Source organism: Thermobia domestica, chromosome 6 (genome assembly GCF_964235325.1).
Source record: "Thermobia domestica chromosome 6, izTheDome1.hap1.1, whole genome shotgun sequence".
Classification (NCBI taxonomy): domain Eukaryota; kingdom Metazoa; phylum Arthropoda; class Insecta; order Zygentoma; family Lepismatidae; genus Thermobia; species Thermobia domestica.
In genome coordinates, this window is record NC_137459.1 from 133,867,671 (window position 1) to 133,889,767 (window position 22,097).

General features: G+C 35.5%; 1 protein-coding gene across 1 annotated transcript in view; it reads left to right on the plus strand.

Annotated features, from left to right (window-relative positions):
- Positions 1–5,651: 5,651 nt before the first annotated feature.
- The window catches only part of aph-1 (gamma-secretase subunit Aph-1), a 42,221-nt gene continuing 25,775 nt past the window's right edge, over positions 5,652–22,097 (plus strand). Inside the window, exons 1-2 of the mRNA XM_081762135.1 lie at positions 5,652–5,866; positions 20,351–20,571. Coding sequence (XP_081618261.1) covers positions 5,754–5,866; positions 20,351–20,571 — 334 coding nt within the window. The 5' untranslated portion in view covers positions 5,652–5,753. The remainder of the gene's footprint in view (positions 5,867–20,350; positions 20,572–22,097) is intronic.

Consider the following 22,097-nt stretch of genomic DNA (forward strand, 5'->3'; position numbering starts at 1 on the left):
AGCGGTGTAGGATTTCAAAATTAAATTTAGATTTTTATTTAGGTCGCTGTGAAAACGATGTCATCAACCAATCAGAAACGAGGAAATTTATAAAATGACATCACAACGAACCAATCAAAACGCTCGCTGCTTTTGTCATGAATCACGAACCAAAACGATGTGTAACAATCGATCGTGACGTCATTCACGTTTCTCAATAGTTACAACATCTAGTATCGCAATTCCGATCATGACATCATCCCAAATGCCTTCTGTCAGGATCATGTCACTACCTGTCGTAACTGTGACGACATTTCATTTTCCTCATATTCCATACGAGAATGTCAATGTTTGCTTTTTTCATGAATCATGCTGACACGTTCGTAGTAAAACTAAAGTAATACGATCGGCTGAAGTTTGCATTTTCAATCATATGTGCTTCTATGTCAACACACAAAGAAGTCTATCAGCATTTTATTTTAATCCACGAACGGAAGCGTTACCCTGCCAGATTTATTTCCTTAAAGTATAAGTGCATCCTTTTCAAGAACCATGGTTCGAAACCCACCAAGCATGATTAAATCCAATCTCATTTAAGCGGTTAGCATACACATCATTGGTTTGAAAGACCTGAGTTCGATTCCTGGAGAAACATTTATTAGGATTTTTCTAAAACTTGGTTTAAATTTCTAGTTCGAAAATTTCAAAAGTTTAGTTCGATAAAAAGTTTGATTTGAAAATTTTTAGATGTAATTTACATCTTTAGTTCGAAACTTTTGTTTTTAAAAAATGTTTTAGTTCGACAAAATTTTGTTTCAATTTTTTAGTTCGAAATTTTTTTGAAATTTTTTAGTTCGAAAATTTTTTGATTTGAAAATTTAGTTCGAAAGTTTTGTTTAAAAATTTTTTTCGAAAAATTTGTTTAAATTTTTTAGTTCGAAATTTTTTTGAAATTTTTGTTTCAAAATTTTTAGTTCGAAATTTTTTTGAAATTTTTGTTTCAAAATTTTTAGTTCGAAAATTTTTTGTTTGAAAATTTTTGTTTAAAATTTTTGTTACAATTTTTTTTAGTTCGAAAAAATTTTAGTTTAAAATTTCTTGCACTCTGCGGAACCGTTTCGAAAAGAATCGGAGCAGTTTAGGTAAGAAAAAATCTGGCCACACTGTTTCCATTAATGAAGCGTTTACTGAGCAATAAAACGCTGAGCGTTTAAAAAAAATCTCTTAAACTCACAACAATGTGTTATAAGAAATCTACAAGCGACAAGGATGGACCCCTCTTTCACCATTGTTAAAATAAATGTATAATTTCAGAGGCATAGGCAACTAATTAATGGACATGATCTCCATACGTAAACATATAAGGCAAGCTGTCTCTCCCTCAAGGTAAGAAAACTGGTAATCATCTTATCTGTCAAAGAGAATGATAATATTTAAGGTAAACTTCAGTACAATATCATGATACCAAAAAGGGTTATTTAAGGAGGAGGTTGAACCCTCCATGGGAACTTTACGTATAACCATAAAAAGGGAACAAAATTCTAAAATCCCGGTCTAGGATGGATCGCCGTCATATCGCTCTGTATTTCCCTCATGGACTGGGGGGGGCTAAGATCATGTGACTTCTATCCACCAATCAAAATTGAGGTACCAAAACACTCATCTTACACATAAAATAAAACGAATTTCAAAAAATCAAAGTGAGGAATTTCCCCACATTATACCATGTAACCTGTTCACTGTGTGGCGGGTCTAAAATCATGTGACCTCTATCAGCCAATCAGTATCGTGATACCAAAGTACTCATCAGAGAAAATATCCGTAAAAGGGAACGATTTTTTAAAATCCCAGAGCCTAAGATCACGTGACCTCTATCAATCAAGCAGCATCATGGTACCAAAGCATTCATCTTACCCGTAAAAGGAAACGAATTTCAAATATCTCTGGATCTAAGATCATGTGACCTCTGTCAACCAATCAGAATCAGGTATCAAAGGACTCATCTTACCCATAAAAGGGAACGAATTTCAAAAATCCCAGGGCCTAAGATCACGTGACCTCTGTCAACCAATCACCATCGTGGTACCAAAGCACTCATATTACCCATAAAAGGGAACGAATTTCAAATATCCCGGGCTCTAAGATCACGTGACATTTGTCAACCAATCAGAATCAAGTATCAAAGCACTCATCTTACCTGTAAAAGGGAACGAATTTCAAAAATCCCTGGTGAGGGATTTCCCCGCAGGGTGACTCATGACGTCATACCACGTGACCTGGAAATTTGAATTTCCCGCGTGGGCGGGGCCTAAAGTCACGTGACCTCTCTCAGCCAATCAGAATCGAGGTACCAAAGCACTCATCTTAGTCGTAAAAGGGAACGAATTTCAAAAATCCCGGTCATAAAAGAGAGTGAGAATGAGTCATTCGCGCCAACGTCGGTCCCTACTACTATATATCTGTGGTATGGCAGGTTAAATTTTATGTTTCGCGCTTTCATCAACATTCGGAACGTCATCATCAGATTAAGTTGATGTAATTGTAAGTGGTATTGGTTCTTCTTGTTTATGTATAACATAAAGATATTTCTGTAATATTCTATTGTACAGATTCCATTTTTCTTCATCACTTGAATACGGTGTATTCAATATTTGTTGCATTTCACGATCGAGATTAGATTCACGTTTTTCACTCGCACTGGATGATGATGCATGGTCCGTTGAAGCATTTCTGATGGTACTAAAACCATTTTCTTGCTATGTTCCAAAATGATTATTGTTTAAACATAATATTGGATAACACACTTCCTACAACAGGTGCAAGTAGCGCAGGTAAGAATCTTCGTTCTAGGCTAAATGTTTCTTCTTATTATTCAATGATTTTGTATTGTCCAAGAACGGAGCGTGTTCTTCTAGCGTTTTAATCTTGCTTTCTGCGCACTTGTCAGAGGAACTTTGCCTTTTAAGACGTTATAACAACATTCACAAATACTATAAATTAATGAAGCGTTTGCATTGAGAATAATAATACTACGCAATCTCGGTTTAGCTTTGTGCAGAGCACTTAGCAGTTCAGTGTATTTCACTGTAGGAGACGTCACAATAGATTAAATCATCCTTTTCACATGCACAGCAATTAAAACATGTTTTCTTGGTACGTAAACGTAATGATATAAATCGTCGGGAAGAATATTTGTACCAAATCGCATTTCATCGAATGTATCTGAAAGATCAATTAGTAAATAGCCATGTAGATTTCTCCTTGCGTCTGCGTAACTTTCTTTTAGAAACAGTGGATGCGCAGGCATAATTTGATAACTCATAAGCTTGATTTTTGACTTATCACGTGCATTTTTAAACAACACCAAGTACAAACAATTTAAACTCATATTTCTATTTGTTTGAAAATTTTGGTTTCAATTTTTTTAGTTTCAAAAGTTTTTATTTGTAACTTTATTCATTCAGTGAAAACATTTTTTAAATGTCACGAACCTTGTTCAAAATTTCCACTTGACTCATAACAAATGTCGTAGAGAACATTATTGTTTTATTGTTTTATGACCAGAGATGGTCCCAACAATGTACCCTGGTCGTATCAAAGAGAATGGATCTCCATACTCGCTTATTAAAAGTCAAATTATCGATCACGTGACCGTATTAACATTTGACATCCAAGTTTATTGGACAATTCCCAAATTAACATGGGTGGTTCTAGGTACCTCTCCCAAGGAAACACCCATGCCTTATGAAAGGAAATTGGACCCTATATAAGATAATATGACCTCATCAAAGAAGATAAAATTATATCAATGGAACGCCTTCCACGTGATAAAACGTGTTGCTTACGTTTATATTTTAGCAATTTAAAGTCCATGATAGGGAACGAGATGGACCACCCAAATTTATAGTGGTATATATTAGGGTATTATAGTACTATACCAAATTTCTAAATTTTGCAATTTCCAAAATTTAAGGGGTGGGTCGATGTACCCCTCCCAAATTTTAAGAAGTGTGCACAACATATTCATGTCTTAGGAAAGAAAATGGACCCCTGTATGCGCCCATATAACCATATATGATAATGAGACCTCATCAAATGGGATAAATTGGGTCAAAAATCTCCGAAATTTGAGTTTCTGACAATTTTTTAGCCATAAAAGGGAACGAGATGGACCCCCGAACCTTATAGGTGTACATACCCTGGTCCTAGGCTACCATACCAAATTTTTAGATTTCACAATTTCCAAAATTTAAGGAGGTGGTTCTATGAACTTCTGCCAAATATTAGGGGGTGGGCCAAGATACCCCTGCCAAAATCTAGAGGGGATGGTCCAAGGTACCCTTAGGTCATTGACCTGGACGCTTTAGCGCCACAATCCGAGGGCGCTAAAATTAGGGTGACGCCATTACTACTGTAATTATACTACTGTGCTGATTATCGCAAACTCAATCGTTACGAATAGGCCTGTGGGTAATTCTTCTTCGAAATCGCTCATGTTTGTAGTCATGCTTATTGGTTCTTCTTCAACTTCAGCTGTGTTTAATTGAAGTAAGTTTATTACCTGGTGCACATCATTTACAGAGGTTTGAAGACATTTATTGAAAGAATTTCAGATTTTCAACATGTATTTCGAATAATTTCTCTCAAGTTATCATGTACATTTTTTGTCTTATACTCTTGACCTCTCTTGGAGTCACCTTTCGTAACTTTTGAGCCAACGCAACACTAAATCTGCGTTTTAGTTTTGGACAACATGTGTAGTTGTTATAATTGATAGCATGATTTCATTGCGTTATACCCTTCAATTTTTGCATTGATTGATACAGAATAAGGTTCTTGAAATTATTTAATAGAAGCAAATGTTTTTAAGTACTGATTTATCCAATTTCTTCAGTTTCTTGAGATGAAATCCAAAGGCCTTATGCAAAGTTGTTCTGACACGTTATTACTGTCATACTAAAGAGTTCGACTAGCATAAATGTACTGTAGTAGTCAGTCCTTTACTATGACGCTAATCATACGTCAAAACGATTAAGGCCCGTAGCTCCAACGGGTAGACCAAGTTCACACCGTTATGTATACTGAAATTTTGGGCCTTTTGCAGAATCGTTTAAACGTATGATTAGCGTCGTACTAAAAGCCTGACTATTGCAGGAAACATATATGTTAGTCGTACTCTCTACCTAGGTAGTATCTCACTAATCACCCATTAGAACGATTCTGCATAAGTCGGTCTATCTTTAAAAATTTTATGAGTTGAATTTTTGCACTTTAGGGGGAAGTTACACCTAACATGTATGTAAAAAAAAATCACTAATTTTAAGGAGTGGATACATTTATCTTCTTTCGTTAAAAAAGGAAACCCTAATGTTTCCTATTTGATGATAACAGCTGTTTGCTATAATATCATTTTTGTTATTTGATCTAGGAGGTCCTTCTGTACCAGTCCTAAAAGAATTTGATTTCCCGATACGGGTAACACAACACAAAAATGCAAATAGCTGCTATTTATAGCATTATAACTGCTATTTGGATTATAGCAAACTAATCAAAAATATCCGTTGCGTTGACACAACCATTACGGAACGTGCTAACTTATCAATACGTACGGTAGAGGTTACTAGATGAAAGACTTTCGCTTGGTCTTAGCTACACTGCCACTCGTTTCTGCGTTGTTCTATTGTTTCTTATTGTATGATATTCTGTGCAACTGCTTGGTTTAGAAGTTGTATAAAATGGTGGAATGAGCAGCAAAAGAAAATAAATTTGCAAAAATGACTGTGATGGAGTTTTTCGGCTGTGCATTTTTGGCATTTGGCCCACCACTTGCCATGTTCACATTTACAATTGCTAAAGATCCGATTCGAATAATAATTTTGATAGCTAGGTAAGTTTATTGTGTTGCGATCTTTGACAGGTTGACATAATAATTGAGCATTTAGTTAGTTCCTCAGATGTATAGTATCTGAAAATCGTGATAGAATATGTCATATATGAAATCTGTATTATATTTAAATCTGTATTATATTTAAAACTTGCAGTTCTTGCAATAGTTTGTGTTTTTTTTTGTTATTGACGTGAATGTATCCCCCCTCTTAGTAATAAAAGGCTATATGAGACCTGCTCAAAGAGAATTTAAACCCCTACTCAAGTTTCAATCCGATACTCAATACCCTATTCGGAATTGAACTTGTACCATGCACATAAAAAGGTAAATAATTATTCTATATATCACCATCATTAATCAAGACAATGTTAAGAGTAGAAGTGTTGAAATTCGGAAAAAACAGATATGTATTAGTTGTTGGAAATCTCATGAGAGTAAAGTTACGGTTTATGTATATATATATATGAATGACAACATGTTCGATTAGCGAACTTACCGCTCAAAATGTATTTTCTACGATACGTGGGTTTACTTCCGTACATGATATCTACATTGCAGCACCGAGGCTATAGAAGACCTACAGCTTACTGTGGAATCCGGGCCACATCTCACCTGGGTCTCCTGCGCCAAAGTGGCGGTGTTCGATACCGGGTGGTAGGTCCAGAAATATGAAGATGTAATGAGGCATGTAGTTGTCTGTATTCAAAGATGGCAGTTTGAGTGATATTGATACGCACAACTGAATAGCTCTCTTAAAGTGAATCTGCACCGAGAAATGAAACTTCATCCTTTATAAAACCATTTTAAGTAAGTAACAGCGAATTTCGAGCTAGTAACGTGACTGACATAATCTCCAAGACACGAACCCTAACCAGTTGCGACGAGTGGCTTTCAACTTAGATTGTGTTAAGTAAACAATGTTCCAGTTCCGAAGGTTTGAATATTTTACCAAAGCTCGTAGTTATGGTGCTCTTATATACACAAGATGACAGTGAGTTTAACACTTGTACTTTCCAGTACCTGATTTACCATATTTTATTAATCAACGGTGGGTACTGTATAATATTCAGGATTGAAGTACCGGTACGCGGTATTTGAATCTTAAATAAATCAAACAGTAATTATGTTATAGAAGTTCCTTGATAACAGACAAATTAGAGTTTGCTTGCTAAAGTTCTGTATAGTTCCTGAAAGAGTATAGTATGGCAGTTGATTAAGAGGGTCATATTCAGTTTGAAATAATTTATATCGGGACACGTCTTTTTAGGTCTGAATCGAGGGCCAGATCAGAAGGTTTGGTCGCCACTTTTCTTTGCATTACGGAAGTTAACAAAGTAAATGCCAAATGCCTATGACAATACTGAAGTATTTGAACTAATGGCTACCAGGAATTTCACACCCTTATTTACACGATATAAAATATAAGCAGATGTTTTATCCTAATATCAAACCAAGCTATCTTTACATCATAATACCCTTTATTATAATTACTTGGCTTCTGGTGAATCTATTCGTTTCGGTGGATTGCCAGTGTTATTTTGTAAGGACTTTATGTAGATAGCCAAGTGAGTACTGCCGACTTTGTAGAGAAATTCATGCTGATTTATTCTGTATTGTATACGCAGATTTTTCCTTACCTAACCTCACCGAGATTTGATTCTTAACGTCTAACGAATGGAGTTAATCAGAAGTTACGTCTCATAGAACACTCTTCTGTCAAATTATTATCTAATCGACCAGCAAAGTTCTAGAACACAGGCCCCCCTTCCCATTTTAGCTATAATAAAACCAACGTGCCCTGCGTGGCTCTAACCCGCCTTCACTCGCTAACGCTCGCTCGGCAATACTATGTGGAATAAATATTAAACTTTGGTACAGAAAGGAACCAACCTAGCTACTAAGCTATACGGGGGGGAATTTATTCTAGAACTTTCCCTGATTGACCTTACTACATAAATATTTAGGATAATACTTATGTTGAAATGGAGATTCGGAATTACCCCTGACGTTTATTTATTTTTTTTTCTAAAGTACTTTAATGAGAAATATTCTTACAGAATTTTATCCTCTCTAAGAGAGAGTTTTTCCATCCACGGTTAAAGTTCTTGTTACGTTGTAAACGCTGATTATAAAATAACGGAAAATTATTTTATTTTTCAATGTTCAGTTAACTCTCTCCAGTTTATGCGTGGCAAATTATTAGTTCAGGTAAACTTTGGTTCATTTAGTAGTTACTGCTGTAACAACATAATAAGAATGTTGTTCTTGTCAAAGAAGAGGAACCAAAATGATAGATAAGAATTTAAGTTCATCTTTTGATTTGAGGTTTCAACGAATTTACACTTTTCATGATCTCTGAAAGCCGAAAACGTGATTTGAAATAAAGTGAAATGAAATCTTTAAGTTTTACGTCCCACGCCTATGTCGGCTAGGCTATAGGAGATGGTGGTGATGAGAAAAGAAGGAAATTGTGTAATGAAGAATGTGGGAGGAAACGGGAGAACACCGGAGAAGACCCACGCACACGGTGTTTGCCCGTCACAAAGCTCACTTGGCGCAAGCTGGGAACGAACCAAGAGTCCTATGCACCAGAGGTGAACGCTTTACCACTGAGCCGCTGCGGTTCCGAAAACGTGATTTGTGGATATCTGTTCGTCCCGATGTAAATGTGTTCATTCACCTAGAGGCCGTACTGTTCAATGTATCCGCAGCAAATTTTGTTCCTACCCGCAAAATTAATGGTAGTTTATTGTAGGGTGAAAAAGAAGTGCAATTTTCTGGAAAACGGCTTCAATGATTTTGTTTGTATTTCACACATCGATATTTTATTAGCAATCCTGTAGTGTCGTATGAGTTACCTCTCTAGAAGATAATCAGAAAGTATAACTTATTTTTCGGGTGAGTTTTTCGTGGATTATTTTCTCAAGAACATTCCAGGCGATTTATTTTATATATCTTAAATGCGTATTCCAGTAATAACTCCAAAACATGACATGTCATTTCTCATGAAATAAAACTGCGAAGAGTTGTTTTCTTCAGAGGATTTTTTTTTTCCGGAAGCGCCTTATATTTATGTCTGAATTTCACTAATATATGTTGCAGTAATAACTGGAACATAACATTCAGTTTAAAGATTTTGGAGGGAGAGAGTGTAGTGTGGTGACCCGTACCTTATTTCTTTTTGTATTTTACCTACAAGATCATATTCTACTGTAATGAAGCAAAATTAGATTGCAGAAAGTAATGTTAAATGAACGAATAGGGCCATTTTCTCTCTAAAATACGATAGAGACGAAAAGGGTTTTCATAACCGGATTTCAGATAGTATGCAGTACTCTTGCAGATTACCGTCATGAATTAGTTCAAGACGAATTTCTAGCTTTTTGATGCTTATTGTTACTATCACATTGCATGAGACATGGTGAATGTATAAATAAATATGATCTTTTTCCTTAAAATCACGTGTTTGCAACTTCCAGTACACGTTATCAGCAGGGTTGTTTTGTTTAAAATAAATTTTATATACATTTTAAACATTTTGTTTTAAACACGTGTATTTTTAAGACTTGTTTTAAACATATTTTTATTTTATTTTTGTAAAAAAAATTGCCAGAAAAAGAAAATGGTCAAAAAGTGCTTCCAGGCCCGTAGCCAGGGAGGGGCTAGAGGGGGCTCTTATGTTTTGTCCCCTCTAAATACACGCTGAAGAGAATTTCCAAACTGACACAAAACCAGTGAAATTCTTGCTATTGTAATTACCAAATTAAATTCAGCTTTGGGAATTCTACCCATTTACGCGTAAAATTATATGTTTCTTTGCTAGATGCACCAAACATCTTCAACTGCCTTTACCCATTTCAAGAATTTGAAACCATGCCATGTTATTGCAACCACGACAAGCATCCGAGAATACCAGGTGCACTTCCAAACAACAGTATCATAGTCCACAACGTTAGTTGTGAATATAAATAAACTGTAATGTCTCTCTTATTTTGGAAGATAGAAAATTGAGTACAAACGTTCAATAAAACATATACCTCTATTTTGTATTAATATAATCTAAAGTTGCTGTAATATAATTTTGTTCTAATGTTTAAAGAATAAAACTTCAATTTTAATTGATATGAAAAAAAGTACCTCGCAAAGAGCTCGTATTAAGCACACAAAATTGAAACAGGAAATTACGTTCGATTATACATATATAATAAATATTCTCTTTTAAGTTTTTCTATTAATAAATGCAAGTACTTTGGTCTCAATTTTTTTTTATCTCATCATTCTTAGGAGTTAATACAAACAAAACAAAAAAGCTGTAGTAAAAGCTTACGAGAAATTGATAATTTGTAAAACAATACTACAAAATAGCCCTTATTGCTGATCAAGTGAATAGAGCGCGCGTGTTTGAATGTGATCTTGGGGTTTGATACCCGTGGAATTCTTGAAATCGAGAGCAATGTGGTGGTTCGTATTCCACTTTAAACTGCAAGTTTCACGTTTTTATTAGCCTCGGTACTGGGAAAAAAAAAAAAAAAAAAAAACCATGCTAAATTTTAACAAACAAACAAGTTGGCCTTCTACAAAATGAGAATGTGAAGGGAAAAAAAATTATTATCATTATATTTATAGAAACTTAAGTCAATTTTATGAACATATAATGATGCCATTATACAATAAAAGTCAATTGAAGTGTTTTGTTGTGACAAAAAAGTCTATGTCAAAATATTCTCTTCATAATATTTTGTTTTCTGCAAATAGAACAATCCTGAATAATGGGACTTGTGCTCACTCTAACATTCAGTTAATTAGCTTTTGTTTAGTGTAAATACGACGTACAATGACGTTCCTCGTCTACGTTTACCATAGCACTATATTGCCCCAAGCACCTCAATTATATTGCATCGTTTTTTTTTTGTTTTTTTTTTAAATCTTCGTATGTTAATGATCAATGTTCTTAATCTTAATTTGTGTACTTTAATATTGTCAATACAGGATATTAGGTATAATAGAAACTATAGCTCTTACAGATTCTGTAAATAATAAATAAGTATGCAATTTTGTGGTGTTGTGTCATGTCTTAATCATTGCCTCCCCAGTATTCACTTCTGTCCCCCTGGCTACGGGCCTGAGTGCTTCTCATTCAAAAGACTATTTTCTTCCCACGTGAATCTTTTGATTTCTTGTGGCTACAGCAGGTCAATGTGGTGATCTACAATTTATTTTGCCTCATTTTTTTCCCTTGCTTTTAACGTTTCTTGTATTTAAATGCTTATCAGTTAATTTGCGAGAAAGTGTCGTAGCCGAAGGTTAGACTACTTATAGAACTGATATTAATAAATAAATAAAAGAATTATCGTGGAAACCAGTTTTTGTGTTGTATTCAGAAAACAAAGGGTTCTTTGCTAAATTGTGCTTCTGGAATATTGCAGGTATTTGTTGACACAGTACATGTTGGTTCTCATTTTCCATACATACATACTTTAGAGAAAGAAATAATCCAAAATGAAAGAAAGAAAAACTACGTGACAAGGTGCAATCTAGAATTTTATGATTGCCGCTGGAGAGGGGCGTCTGTTTAGAGGTCATCCGCCCCCTACCCTGTATTTCAGATGTTGGGAGCGTAATGCAGATTTCCTGAGCAAAGTCCACAGAAAATAAATGAAGTCCTTATACCGAACAAATACGGATTTTGATCACCGTATCTGTTGACCGTAAGGAACTACAGGCCTAAATTGCTCTCTTGTACATTTTTTGGCCTAGGATTCCAAAGGTTTCACTACTCTCGAGTTTCGGGCCTACTTAAAAGTCTGGAAATTGGGCCTAAGCAACTTTCCAATTTATATCATCTATATTTCATCCGTATTTATTCGGTGTAAAGACACCAAACTTGTTCTGTTGGACTTTGCTTATCAAAAGGTTTCTAAAACTGCCTTACTGTCCCCAAAATCTGAGATTCATGGTAGGCTGCCCTCTTGCCCCTACTGACGCTCCTGTCTAGTGGGAGTCATATGAAACTATTCCACGCCCTTTCATGTGGATTTAGTTTCATTTATTTCGGACTCTTGACTGCGAAGGTATTACGTTTTGAAATTGAATTCATTTGCTGAGCAAAATTGAACCTTATTGAAAATGGATCCATTGTGCTCTGAACGCCCCAAATATTACTTTTCTTCAATAAATTTTTGACTTGAGAAAAAGTAACCAATTACATAGGCTTGCAGAAAATATACTAAAGTTAACACAACGTGAAGTGTGCTTCAAATATTACTTTCCGAAAATTTATTATTTTAAAATAATTTTATTAGCATCAGTGTTCTGAAATAGTAATCAAATTTTGCAACTGAAATCTCACCCGGGGGCGCGGTGGCTCAGTGGTAGAGCGTTCACCTCTGGTGCGTGGGGTCCCGGGTTCGATCCCAGCCCCCGCCAAGTGAACTTTGTGGTGGACAAACACCGTGCTCGTGGGTTTTCTCGGGGTTCTCCCATTTCCTCTCACTTTCTTCATTCCACCATTTCACTCATCTCTCATAATCACCGTCTCCTTTAGCCTAACCGGCATAACCGTGGGACGTAAAACTTAAAGATTTCATTTCATTTTTGAAATCTCACCCGCCTTCACGAAACGTGAGTTTAGCCCCTAAGGGCATAACTAGATAATGTTCAGAAACAGTAACCCCAAAATGACTTGTCTTAGGGTTAAATAACCGCACAAGCTTATTTCTGGTAAAATTCGTGCCTTAAAACATGTAAAATGACTCCCTTTGCATTTGAAATTTCAAATTGCAATCAAAGATGGCAGCAATGATACTTGCCATCGCACCATCTGATGTATCAGACCACTTTCAAGTTTCATCATCCTCCCTCAACCCGTTCTCAACACACAAGGGTGCAGAGTACTTTTATTTCACTATGTATATCGATAGACTGTGAAATCTCCATAGTAAATATATTTTAAAATCTACCTATAAAGCTTATTACAACCAAGTAAGTACTTACGGGAGTTACTGGCAAGAGGGAGTAATAAAAAGGGGTCATGATATGAAATAAGTTGAGAATTACTAATCTATACTGAAATATTCTGTACCGAACACGGTGTAGTCTTAGCCGGGATAAAATAAATGAAAAAGTCGGTTTGCAAGCAGTGGTGCTATTCAGCCGGTTCGCTAGTACCGGTTGTTAAATATTTCGAGTTCGCAGAACCATTTGTTATAACCAGACATAATAGTAAATTTTACCCAGTTAAAACCAGGAACAATAAATTTTAAAGTAACTACCTTTGATTTAAAAATTCTGACAGCTAAAGGGTTAAACAAATGATTCCGTAGAACAAAGGATAAGCGGTTTATTGCTTAATCTCAAATGCTCAGATATCAAGAATGAAAACTGGGATCACATGAGTGTAGCGATGAGGGTGTTTACGTATATTTGAAACGAATACTTATTATCAACACTTGCTGATTCATTGCTATATTAAGGTCTTTCCAATACTTTTTGACAGCCATCTATGTTGGGTAATTTGTTTCCTAGATATTTGCAGTAGTTACTGTATACGATGTTGATTTGGCTAATTGGCAGAACTTACCACTGCCACTTTTCACTAAAAGTGGATTTTGCTCTTCCCCCGATATATTTGCCATGTTCAAATCGTCCCCAACCGGCTTCCTTTGTAATAAAGCAAAAACTTTTCCCTAACGGCATTCACAAGTAACACTCCAAACAAGCAATAAACGGCATGATTGTGGTATCGACGGGGAGATTGTTGCCATCTTACGTTAAAAGTAGATACATTTTGGGTATGTATCAATAATAATAGTATCACAAATATAAAAAGCACTAAACTAGTCCTTTCAAAGTCAAGCCATTCTTATCGAAGTCATCACAAAGATCAAAGACTGTTGTTTGAATTGTTATATCATCATGAGCGTTGCATCTTACCTTGTGCACTGAACTATAGAATACAAATGCTGCATATTTGGTTGTATTTTATGATTGCAGTATGTGCCCATGTGTGCAACTGTGACTCGTTACACAGGGGTGAGTATATAGCTTTAAGTGAATGATGGTTGATCAAATCCATTTTGGGGTTGACTGTAAGATTGTGCTAACTTGATACTGTATAGACTTACATAATAAAGATTTGATAACTTCGAAGATCAGCTAAGAGGGTGATGGAAATTAGAGATAGTCCTTCTCCCTCTTTTTAATAAAGATTGAATTAGTGTTTGTGCTGATAAAAATGTATGTGGTCGGTGCAAATCGGAGGACTTTGCTTACTGATAGGACTTCAGTGTGGGCTTTATGACTTAGATTTTTGACTTTTTGTGTATTTTTGCTTCTAAGTTTGAATATAGTTCATTTGTATAAAGGGATCAGATATTGTTTGTGCTGTCATGTAAAATGCAAAATATATATATATGTGTAGATATTCAGGAGGAGGGAAAACAGCCTATAGTTTAGGCATTTCAATGAAAGTGTGTTATTCAATAGGAAATAACGGCAAATGCCCTCCAAAAATAATGTGTTCAAAACCATGAGTGAGCCAAATTAATGAGAATATGACATAAATGCTGCAGCAAAAGAGGTATATAGTATGCTACAGCTTAAAACTATGTAAACATAAGAAGTTCTCTCGAAACTATTCTTGTTGGAGAACCTCGTAAAAGGTTATTTCTCCAAAAACAGACAATATTAAAAGTAATTAATCCCCTGCCTTACATTTCGTCGTCTGAGATTCAATACCGCGTAAGTAACGTTTCACCAATTTTACAGGAGAGACAAAAGACTGTTTAAAAGCTAGTTTCAGCCTCATGATACGCGATATTACTTTGACGGAATAACAGAGCCGTTTATCGTGATATAGGCGTACTACTTAACCAGATTGTGCACCACCCTACAATGACTCCAATGGTATCGAAAACTCAAATTCGCCAAAATTGGAGATACCCGGTGTTGAATCTCAGACGACGATATGTAGTGTTGTACTTGTTCTTGTGTTTTGTAGGTATTGGTTTATGTGTTTATATTGACAATATAGTACTGTCAATTTGGAATTTGAGGAACTGATGGAAATATTTTGAATTCTGATTTCAATGAAGCAATGGTATAAGAAAGAAGAGGTGATTAGAAAACCCGTTCAAGTGAAAACACATTTCGAAGTTGCTCACAAGTTTGGTGTTACACTATGTTCTTTTACACTTTACTTCTTGTTTCATTTGGGGTTCTTGCGCAACATACATACGCAACACTAAAACAAAACTTACAAGTAAACCTTACGTTTGGGTGAATCGAGTTGCTGACTGAGACACATATGAGAAAGTAGTACTAAATGTGGTCAGTATTTCAGTGAAGTTGTAGGTGCGAAGCTCCAGGGGTTTAGGAGATACAGCTACCAGAACATCACATGGAAGTACAGAATAGTCTTCATACAGTTGGAGGTAAAAGCTCTGTAAGACCTCTTGTAACGACAAAAGGTGAATAACAAATATATGAGTACATATTAGAACCAGGGGAAAGTCATATAGTAAGGGTATACCTGACGGCGGCCATTTTGAAGTCCGCCATTTTGAATTAACGTTAAGTTTTTAAAATAGGAATAGGGTCATGTGTTACATGATTTAGGCGTAAATTTAATTAGAAGAACAATGGTGACATTACTTTTAATTTACGCGCAATTGGTAAAAAGTTACAGGGAAATTAAATATTGTTGCAGCATATGTATTAGTCCTTTACTCCACCTTGTAAATTTTGAGTTAATGATAATAATTTAATAAAAAGCAGGTGGATAAATATTAGATCCATGGTAAGAGTTGCCTTGATGGCGGCCATGTTCAAATCCGCCATTTTGAATCAGACAAAAGTTCTAAACAAAACGCATAACAGTGACACCTTGTTAATAGAAATTTTACCATAAATCCAACAGTATAACCATTTTTACTTTACCATTAACCATCACAAAATTAAATGGGAATAGAGTAATGCAATAGATGACTTCGGGCTAGAAGTTAATCAGAAATGCAATGGTGGCCTTACAATATTAGTTGTTTGATGAGCAAAAGTGGTTATATCGTTGGATTTATGGTAAAATTTGCTATTAATAAGGTGTCACTGTTATGCGTTTTGTTTAAAACTTTTGTCTGATTCAAAATGGCGGATTTGAACATGGCCGCCATCAAGGCAACTCTTACCATGGATCTAATATTTATCCACCTACTTTTTATTTAATTATTATCATTAATACAAAATTTACAAGGTGGATTAAAGGACTAAGACATATGCTGCAACAATATTTAATTTCTCTGTAACTTTTTACCAATTGCGCGTAAATCAAAATAATGGCACCATTGTCCATCTGATTAAATTTACGCCTTAAATCATGTATCATGTGACCCTATTCCTATTTTAAAACTTAACCTTAATTCAAAATGGCGGATTTCAAGATGGCCGCCGTCAGGTATACCCTTACTATATGACTTCCCCTTAGTACTAATATGTACCCATATATTCTTTATTCACCTTTTGTCGTTACAAGAGGTCTTACAGAGCTTTTACCTCCAACTGTTTGAAGACTATTCTGTACTTCCATGTGATGTTCTGGTAGCTGTATCTCCTAAACCCCTGGAGCTTCGCACCTACAACTTCACTGAAATACTGACCACATTTAGTACTACTTTCTCATATGTGCCTTAGTCAGCAACTCGATTCACCCAAACGTAAGGTTTACTTGTTAGTATTAAAAGTAGAATCCAATTCTTAACCTGAAACCAGATTCTTGTGTTTTGTGTGTAATACATTTTTGAATATAGTTAGCAGTTTTTAGTATAGAGGAGCAAGCAAGCGATGTGATAGTGTGCTAAATTTGAGTACCAAGTTTCTCGTGGAGTTTTGCTTAGTTATTTCAATTTAATGAACTGGTATTTCTTTCATATTTCATATTTAATCCATTTTCGTCCCCTTAAGATAAGTTGAATTTTGAGTGATGTTAAATCTCAAAATGATTGGGAAGTATCGTTATGTAGGATATTTTTAATAATGTATTTTATATATATATATATATATATATATATATATATATATATATATATATATATGCATAATTGTCGAATTACTTAAATTTCAGTTTTCAAACTGTTATCCATTACAATTTAGTAATCACGTCACATCATTCATGAATATATTTTCATTCATGTTCTTTATTTTGATTTTTTATACATATATATTTTATCAGGAAATAAAATTAGAAAGTAGCATATGCACAGAATGGTAGAAGTGAGCACATACCTAAGACCAATTGTTGAGCAACACTGTTCTGGAATGAGGCGGCGAATCGTAACAGGTATACGAACTTCGAGTTTCCAGCAAAAGAAGTGATGGGAATACCATGCAAAACTTCAACAAGGTGTGGGTGCACGAGCTTATTACTTATCATCGTGTTTATCCCTCGTCCTGGTGGCGAAGTGGGTAGAGGCCTTCAAACGGAGCTTGTCAGCAGCTGATTTGTCTCGCATTGGATCCTGTGTCCAAGTACAAACATGCTGAACAGTGCTTAAGTGGGGATAGACACTCGACAATAGTGAAATTAGCTCAGCAACTAAGAATTTATGCGTCAGCGATGCGCCGCATTATTAAGAAGGACTTCCATGTGCGGAGATTTGTGCAAAAAAGAGTACCGTATCACCTGAGGTATAAAGGTAGCACGCAACGATTCATCCTGCATGAGTCTCGGGAGATTTCAACAAGGACATCCCATCCCACGGTGTCGTGTTTGAATACCTTCACTCACACCACCATTATTTGATAGGGCAGAGCAACGCACACCCACAGTTTCCTGTAATCCTGCATGGCATTTCTGCCGTGTAGAACTTCTGATTTGGCGTACACACATTACTCGTTATTTTTACCTATATTCCCAAACATCGTCGAGTAATAACCGAACTTCAATGCCTGTTCACACTACCGCTCTGCGCACATGCTCAATCTGCCAGAAACATTTGGAAGTACACACACACACTTTCAAATGTGTTATATATATATATGATATAGATATAATTTATACCCAATTTGCGAGAAAAGCGGTAGTTGCCATGACAATAATCAACACACGTATGTGGAGAAAAAGAGCTGAGTGGAGATTCGGACTGTAGAAATAGTTCGTACATATGCAAAATAATGTTACGTAAATGCTGTACATTTTATAAATATTGAATTACAGCTCAAATAAACTAATTTTCCTAGAGTAATAGATATTAAAATAATCACGCGGGGCGAAATTAGAATATTTATCAGAAAAGAAAGAATAGATTTTCGTACAGATCTACTTACTACATAATCATGTACTAAACATCCTTATCGCAATGATTTATGTATGATGTAGAGTGAGTGATGGTCATAATTTACATGCCTTCGTGCATAGGCAGAACACTTGAAAGAAATTCACGAAGTATGGTTGCAATATATCATCAAATTACTTATTCGATGCCATACTTCTCAAATAGTGTGTGAACATTGGTACAGACTTTAAGATCTTTGAAAAGTACAATATTTCTCACCATTACGCTATGCACTTAATCGTGTGTTCGGATCCTATTTTAAACATGAAACCTCGTCTCACATAGCCTCGGTGTTAAAAAAAAAGTTGAAGTCCAATCCATTATACATATATTTTGGAATAGTGTTACAACAAAATTTTCTGTCTCCGTACGTCATTTTGTTTTTATAAAGTTCGGCATCTTGCGTTGTAGGCATTCCAAGTGGGTATTATTATGCCAGTTCATGAATGCGACGAATTTCTAGAGCACTTGCGCATCAAGTAACGAATGAAATACAGGACATATGACGTTAAGGCACATTAGCATCAGGGTTTGCCGTAATTGGTCCAGCTTGCTCCTGTTATTGTTCAGGTTTTTACCAAATTAGAACTTACATCTGAAAGTAATTTATTTCTTCTACATCCATCAAGCAGTTTACAGCATGCTGCTCACATCGAATCTGGGAAATTCCAGCTTTGATTTTTGACATTGATTTCATCCATATTTTTATTTGTTTATTTTTAAATTCTTTAATGAAAATTTAGCTCAAATGAAATCGAATGGTGGGATAATGCAGTATAACTGGATTACTTTCTGCTTAGTACGCTCACTTTTGGTGCACGTGATCCTGGATTATACTCTCAGTAAGTGTCCAGTTCATTGGTCTCCCGATTGGAACGTAATGCCGGAAAGTAACAAAATCCTCGTACACATAACATTTGCGCCAAAGAATTGTAGTGTGAGAATTAGAAAATTGTTCATGTGAAGGGCGTACTAATGAAGATGCTTTTCTCGCATAAGGTTTTTGAAAGTTATTTCATTCAGCTAAAAGTATGTGATAAGTGGTTACGGTTGGTATCCGTATGCTAGTAGTGATATTAAAAGAGTTACAGCTTACGGATGTTTATAAAATTAAAGATAATACAAATTAATAAGATTAGGAATAGATAAATAAATTCATGCGTAAAATACCGAGTAAATATCGTAAATTGTATGTGGGTTGGTATGTGGCTTTTGAAGTTCAAAATTCTTACGTATAGTAGTGTTGTGAGTTCTAAGAGAAAGTACCTTCGTCTTGTAATGAATTATGAACAAATGCCGTACGATTATAGAAATGTTCAGGTGTAGAGAATAGTGTATGATGTTATTTTTATTTAACCTTCTGGTTCCCAAGGGTTTGAGGTATTTTGTGTATAGTCTTATTTTGATTTTAATGTTTTTTTCGAGAAATATACAGGGTGGCCCAACAATCTTCGCTTTGTTGGATTCACTGTTTCATACTGATATTGTTTTTTATCTTATTAGACTTTGGACCAGGAATTTTGGATCACACATAAAATCATTGTGATAAATTAACGGAAACGCGTAATCAAATATGACATTTTCGTCACAAATATTATATTTGTTTACACCAAACCAACGTTATTTGCTATTTTGCGAACAAGATAAATGTAATTAACAAGTAAGATCTTATACTTTATTAATTTCATAAGAAAAGTAAGTATATGATTCTGTATTTTCTCACATTTTTGACTCATTTGTTTTAATGTCTTCAAACGCACATCACGTGGGTCACCGGTGGGTTTCACGACAGCAGTAACACATACATATTGTCTGTATCAACTGTGGGGGTCAAATTTCAGAAAATTAACACAGCACAGAAGGAACCTTCGTAAAATCCAAGTGATTGATGGCAGTGGCGTAGGAAAGGGGGCGCCAGAGGGGTAGCCCCCCCAAAGAGGTCCGACAGTGCACTTTGGTACTTTGATGTTTGTAATTTTTTTAATATTTTTTTTTTGTTTGTAATTTTTCTGTATGTACCTATAACAGCACTTGCCCCCCCTCCCCCAAACACACATCCTGGCTACGCTACTGATTGATGGCGATACCGGTAACCCACGTGCTAGGTAGAATGTTAACAAATTTGAAATATGAGTACCTAATGTTTGCTTGTTTATTTCAGTGCCTTTTTCTGGTTACTCTCACTGCTCTTATCATCTTTATTGTGGTTTTTGGTGGTGCAGTTGAAGAATACGTTGGAGTTTGGTTTGGTATTTTCCGTCTTATTTCAAGAATTGTTCCGATTCCTTCTATATAAATTACTTCGGAGAGCCGAAGGAGGTTTGAAAAAGGTTACCGACGTAAATACGCAAATAACAAACAACAAACATGTTCTCGCGTACGGTAAGTTAACATTGGAATTTATATGTTTGATGTGTGTGACCTAAATCATTCATATCAATATCATTTATTTTCCTTCCAAGCTTAACATCTCTGAGATAGAGATGAAAACCTTTCTTTCCTTGCTAATCATTAATGTATAATAGAACCCCTAGAATCTTTCCTATATTTCCACTGCCCTCATGATTCTTAATTTCTATTTTTCATTTTACTTACACAATCTTCTCTAATCTGTGTTAGATCATTTTAATTATGTCCCGTGCATTCGTTTAATCTTCCTATGACATTATTCTTTTGTTTTTATATTTTTATCGGTGATGACATGTAATGAAATGAAATCTGTTCGTGTTCGTCGAATTCATTGTCCGTCTGCAAATTTATGGACAATTCTGAATTCAAACTTAAGTAGATTGAGATCTAGAAGGCTGCAGTGGGTTAGAAAAAGTCACAGCGGCTACCGTTGTGCCCACTGCTGGTCCTCAAATAAATGATTTAAAAAAAAGAAAGAAAAAAAAACTTATTTCAGATCCATGTATCCCAAAGCACAGAGGAGTACGGTACATGATAAAAGAAAGCAGGACTTCTAGAACTGCCAGAAATTATCACTTTATTGAGGATAATTCGTATGTAGTTCATCTAATGATAAACTACCTCAGAGTTCAAGCTCAGATAGCCTGAAGTCCAATTTTAGCATGGCATGCATACTTTTTTCAATTTGGGAGAACCGGGCACTTCCACTGCATAGATTGCCAGGGTCATAGGTAAAAGTCCATGTTTCGTGAAAAGTAGTTGCAGATTCCAAGCCTGGTTGACTTGTGATGGGTTGTAACATGTTCGTACACAACTCTTGACGATACGATTTTGGTCTTTGCGAGAGATTATTCGGCACAGATTATCTTTGTTTAACTAATTCTGCGAACAGATTAGCTATCCAAGTTCACTAGTTCAGCCACTGTACGCACACTCAATCTTTGGTCACTTCTGATCATCTCGCGTGCTCGTAATATTTGTGTCAATAACTAAAAACGCGACTTGGCTGAACCATCATTGTCTTCAACACTTTCCCCTCCCCTCCATGGAATGTTTATGCCATTCAAATATTTGTACTGTATCCAAGTATCAACGTATGCCTTGGTCAGCATTCGGAACGTTTCAGTTGCGATTTCTTCACAAGAAACCTGATATTAATCCTTTGTTCCACTTCGAAAGTAACCACTTCCTGTCACACCACGGTTACTCGTGATCACGAAATGACACCTCAGTCGGAACTCCCCAAGGATAAGTAAATCGAAACTTCATGCAAACGGAAGATAGAGTTGGAGCTTCAATACAACGCAAGTAATTTATTTCAACTGCTTCCGTTTATGAAATGTACATTCATTACTGTTTTTGGTGTAACATCTTGTATATGTAGAACGGGTAATACACTTTTCACTTTTCTTTGAAAATAAGTGTATGTTTCTTTCTCTTTTTTTTAAGAAAAACAGGTGGAAATAAGTAAGTCTTTCCGAATTAAAATTTTGAGAAAG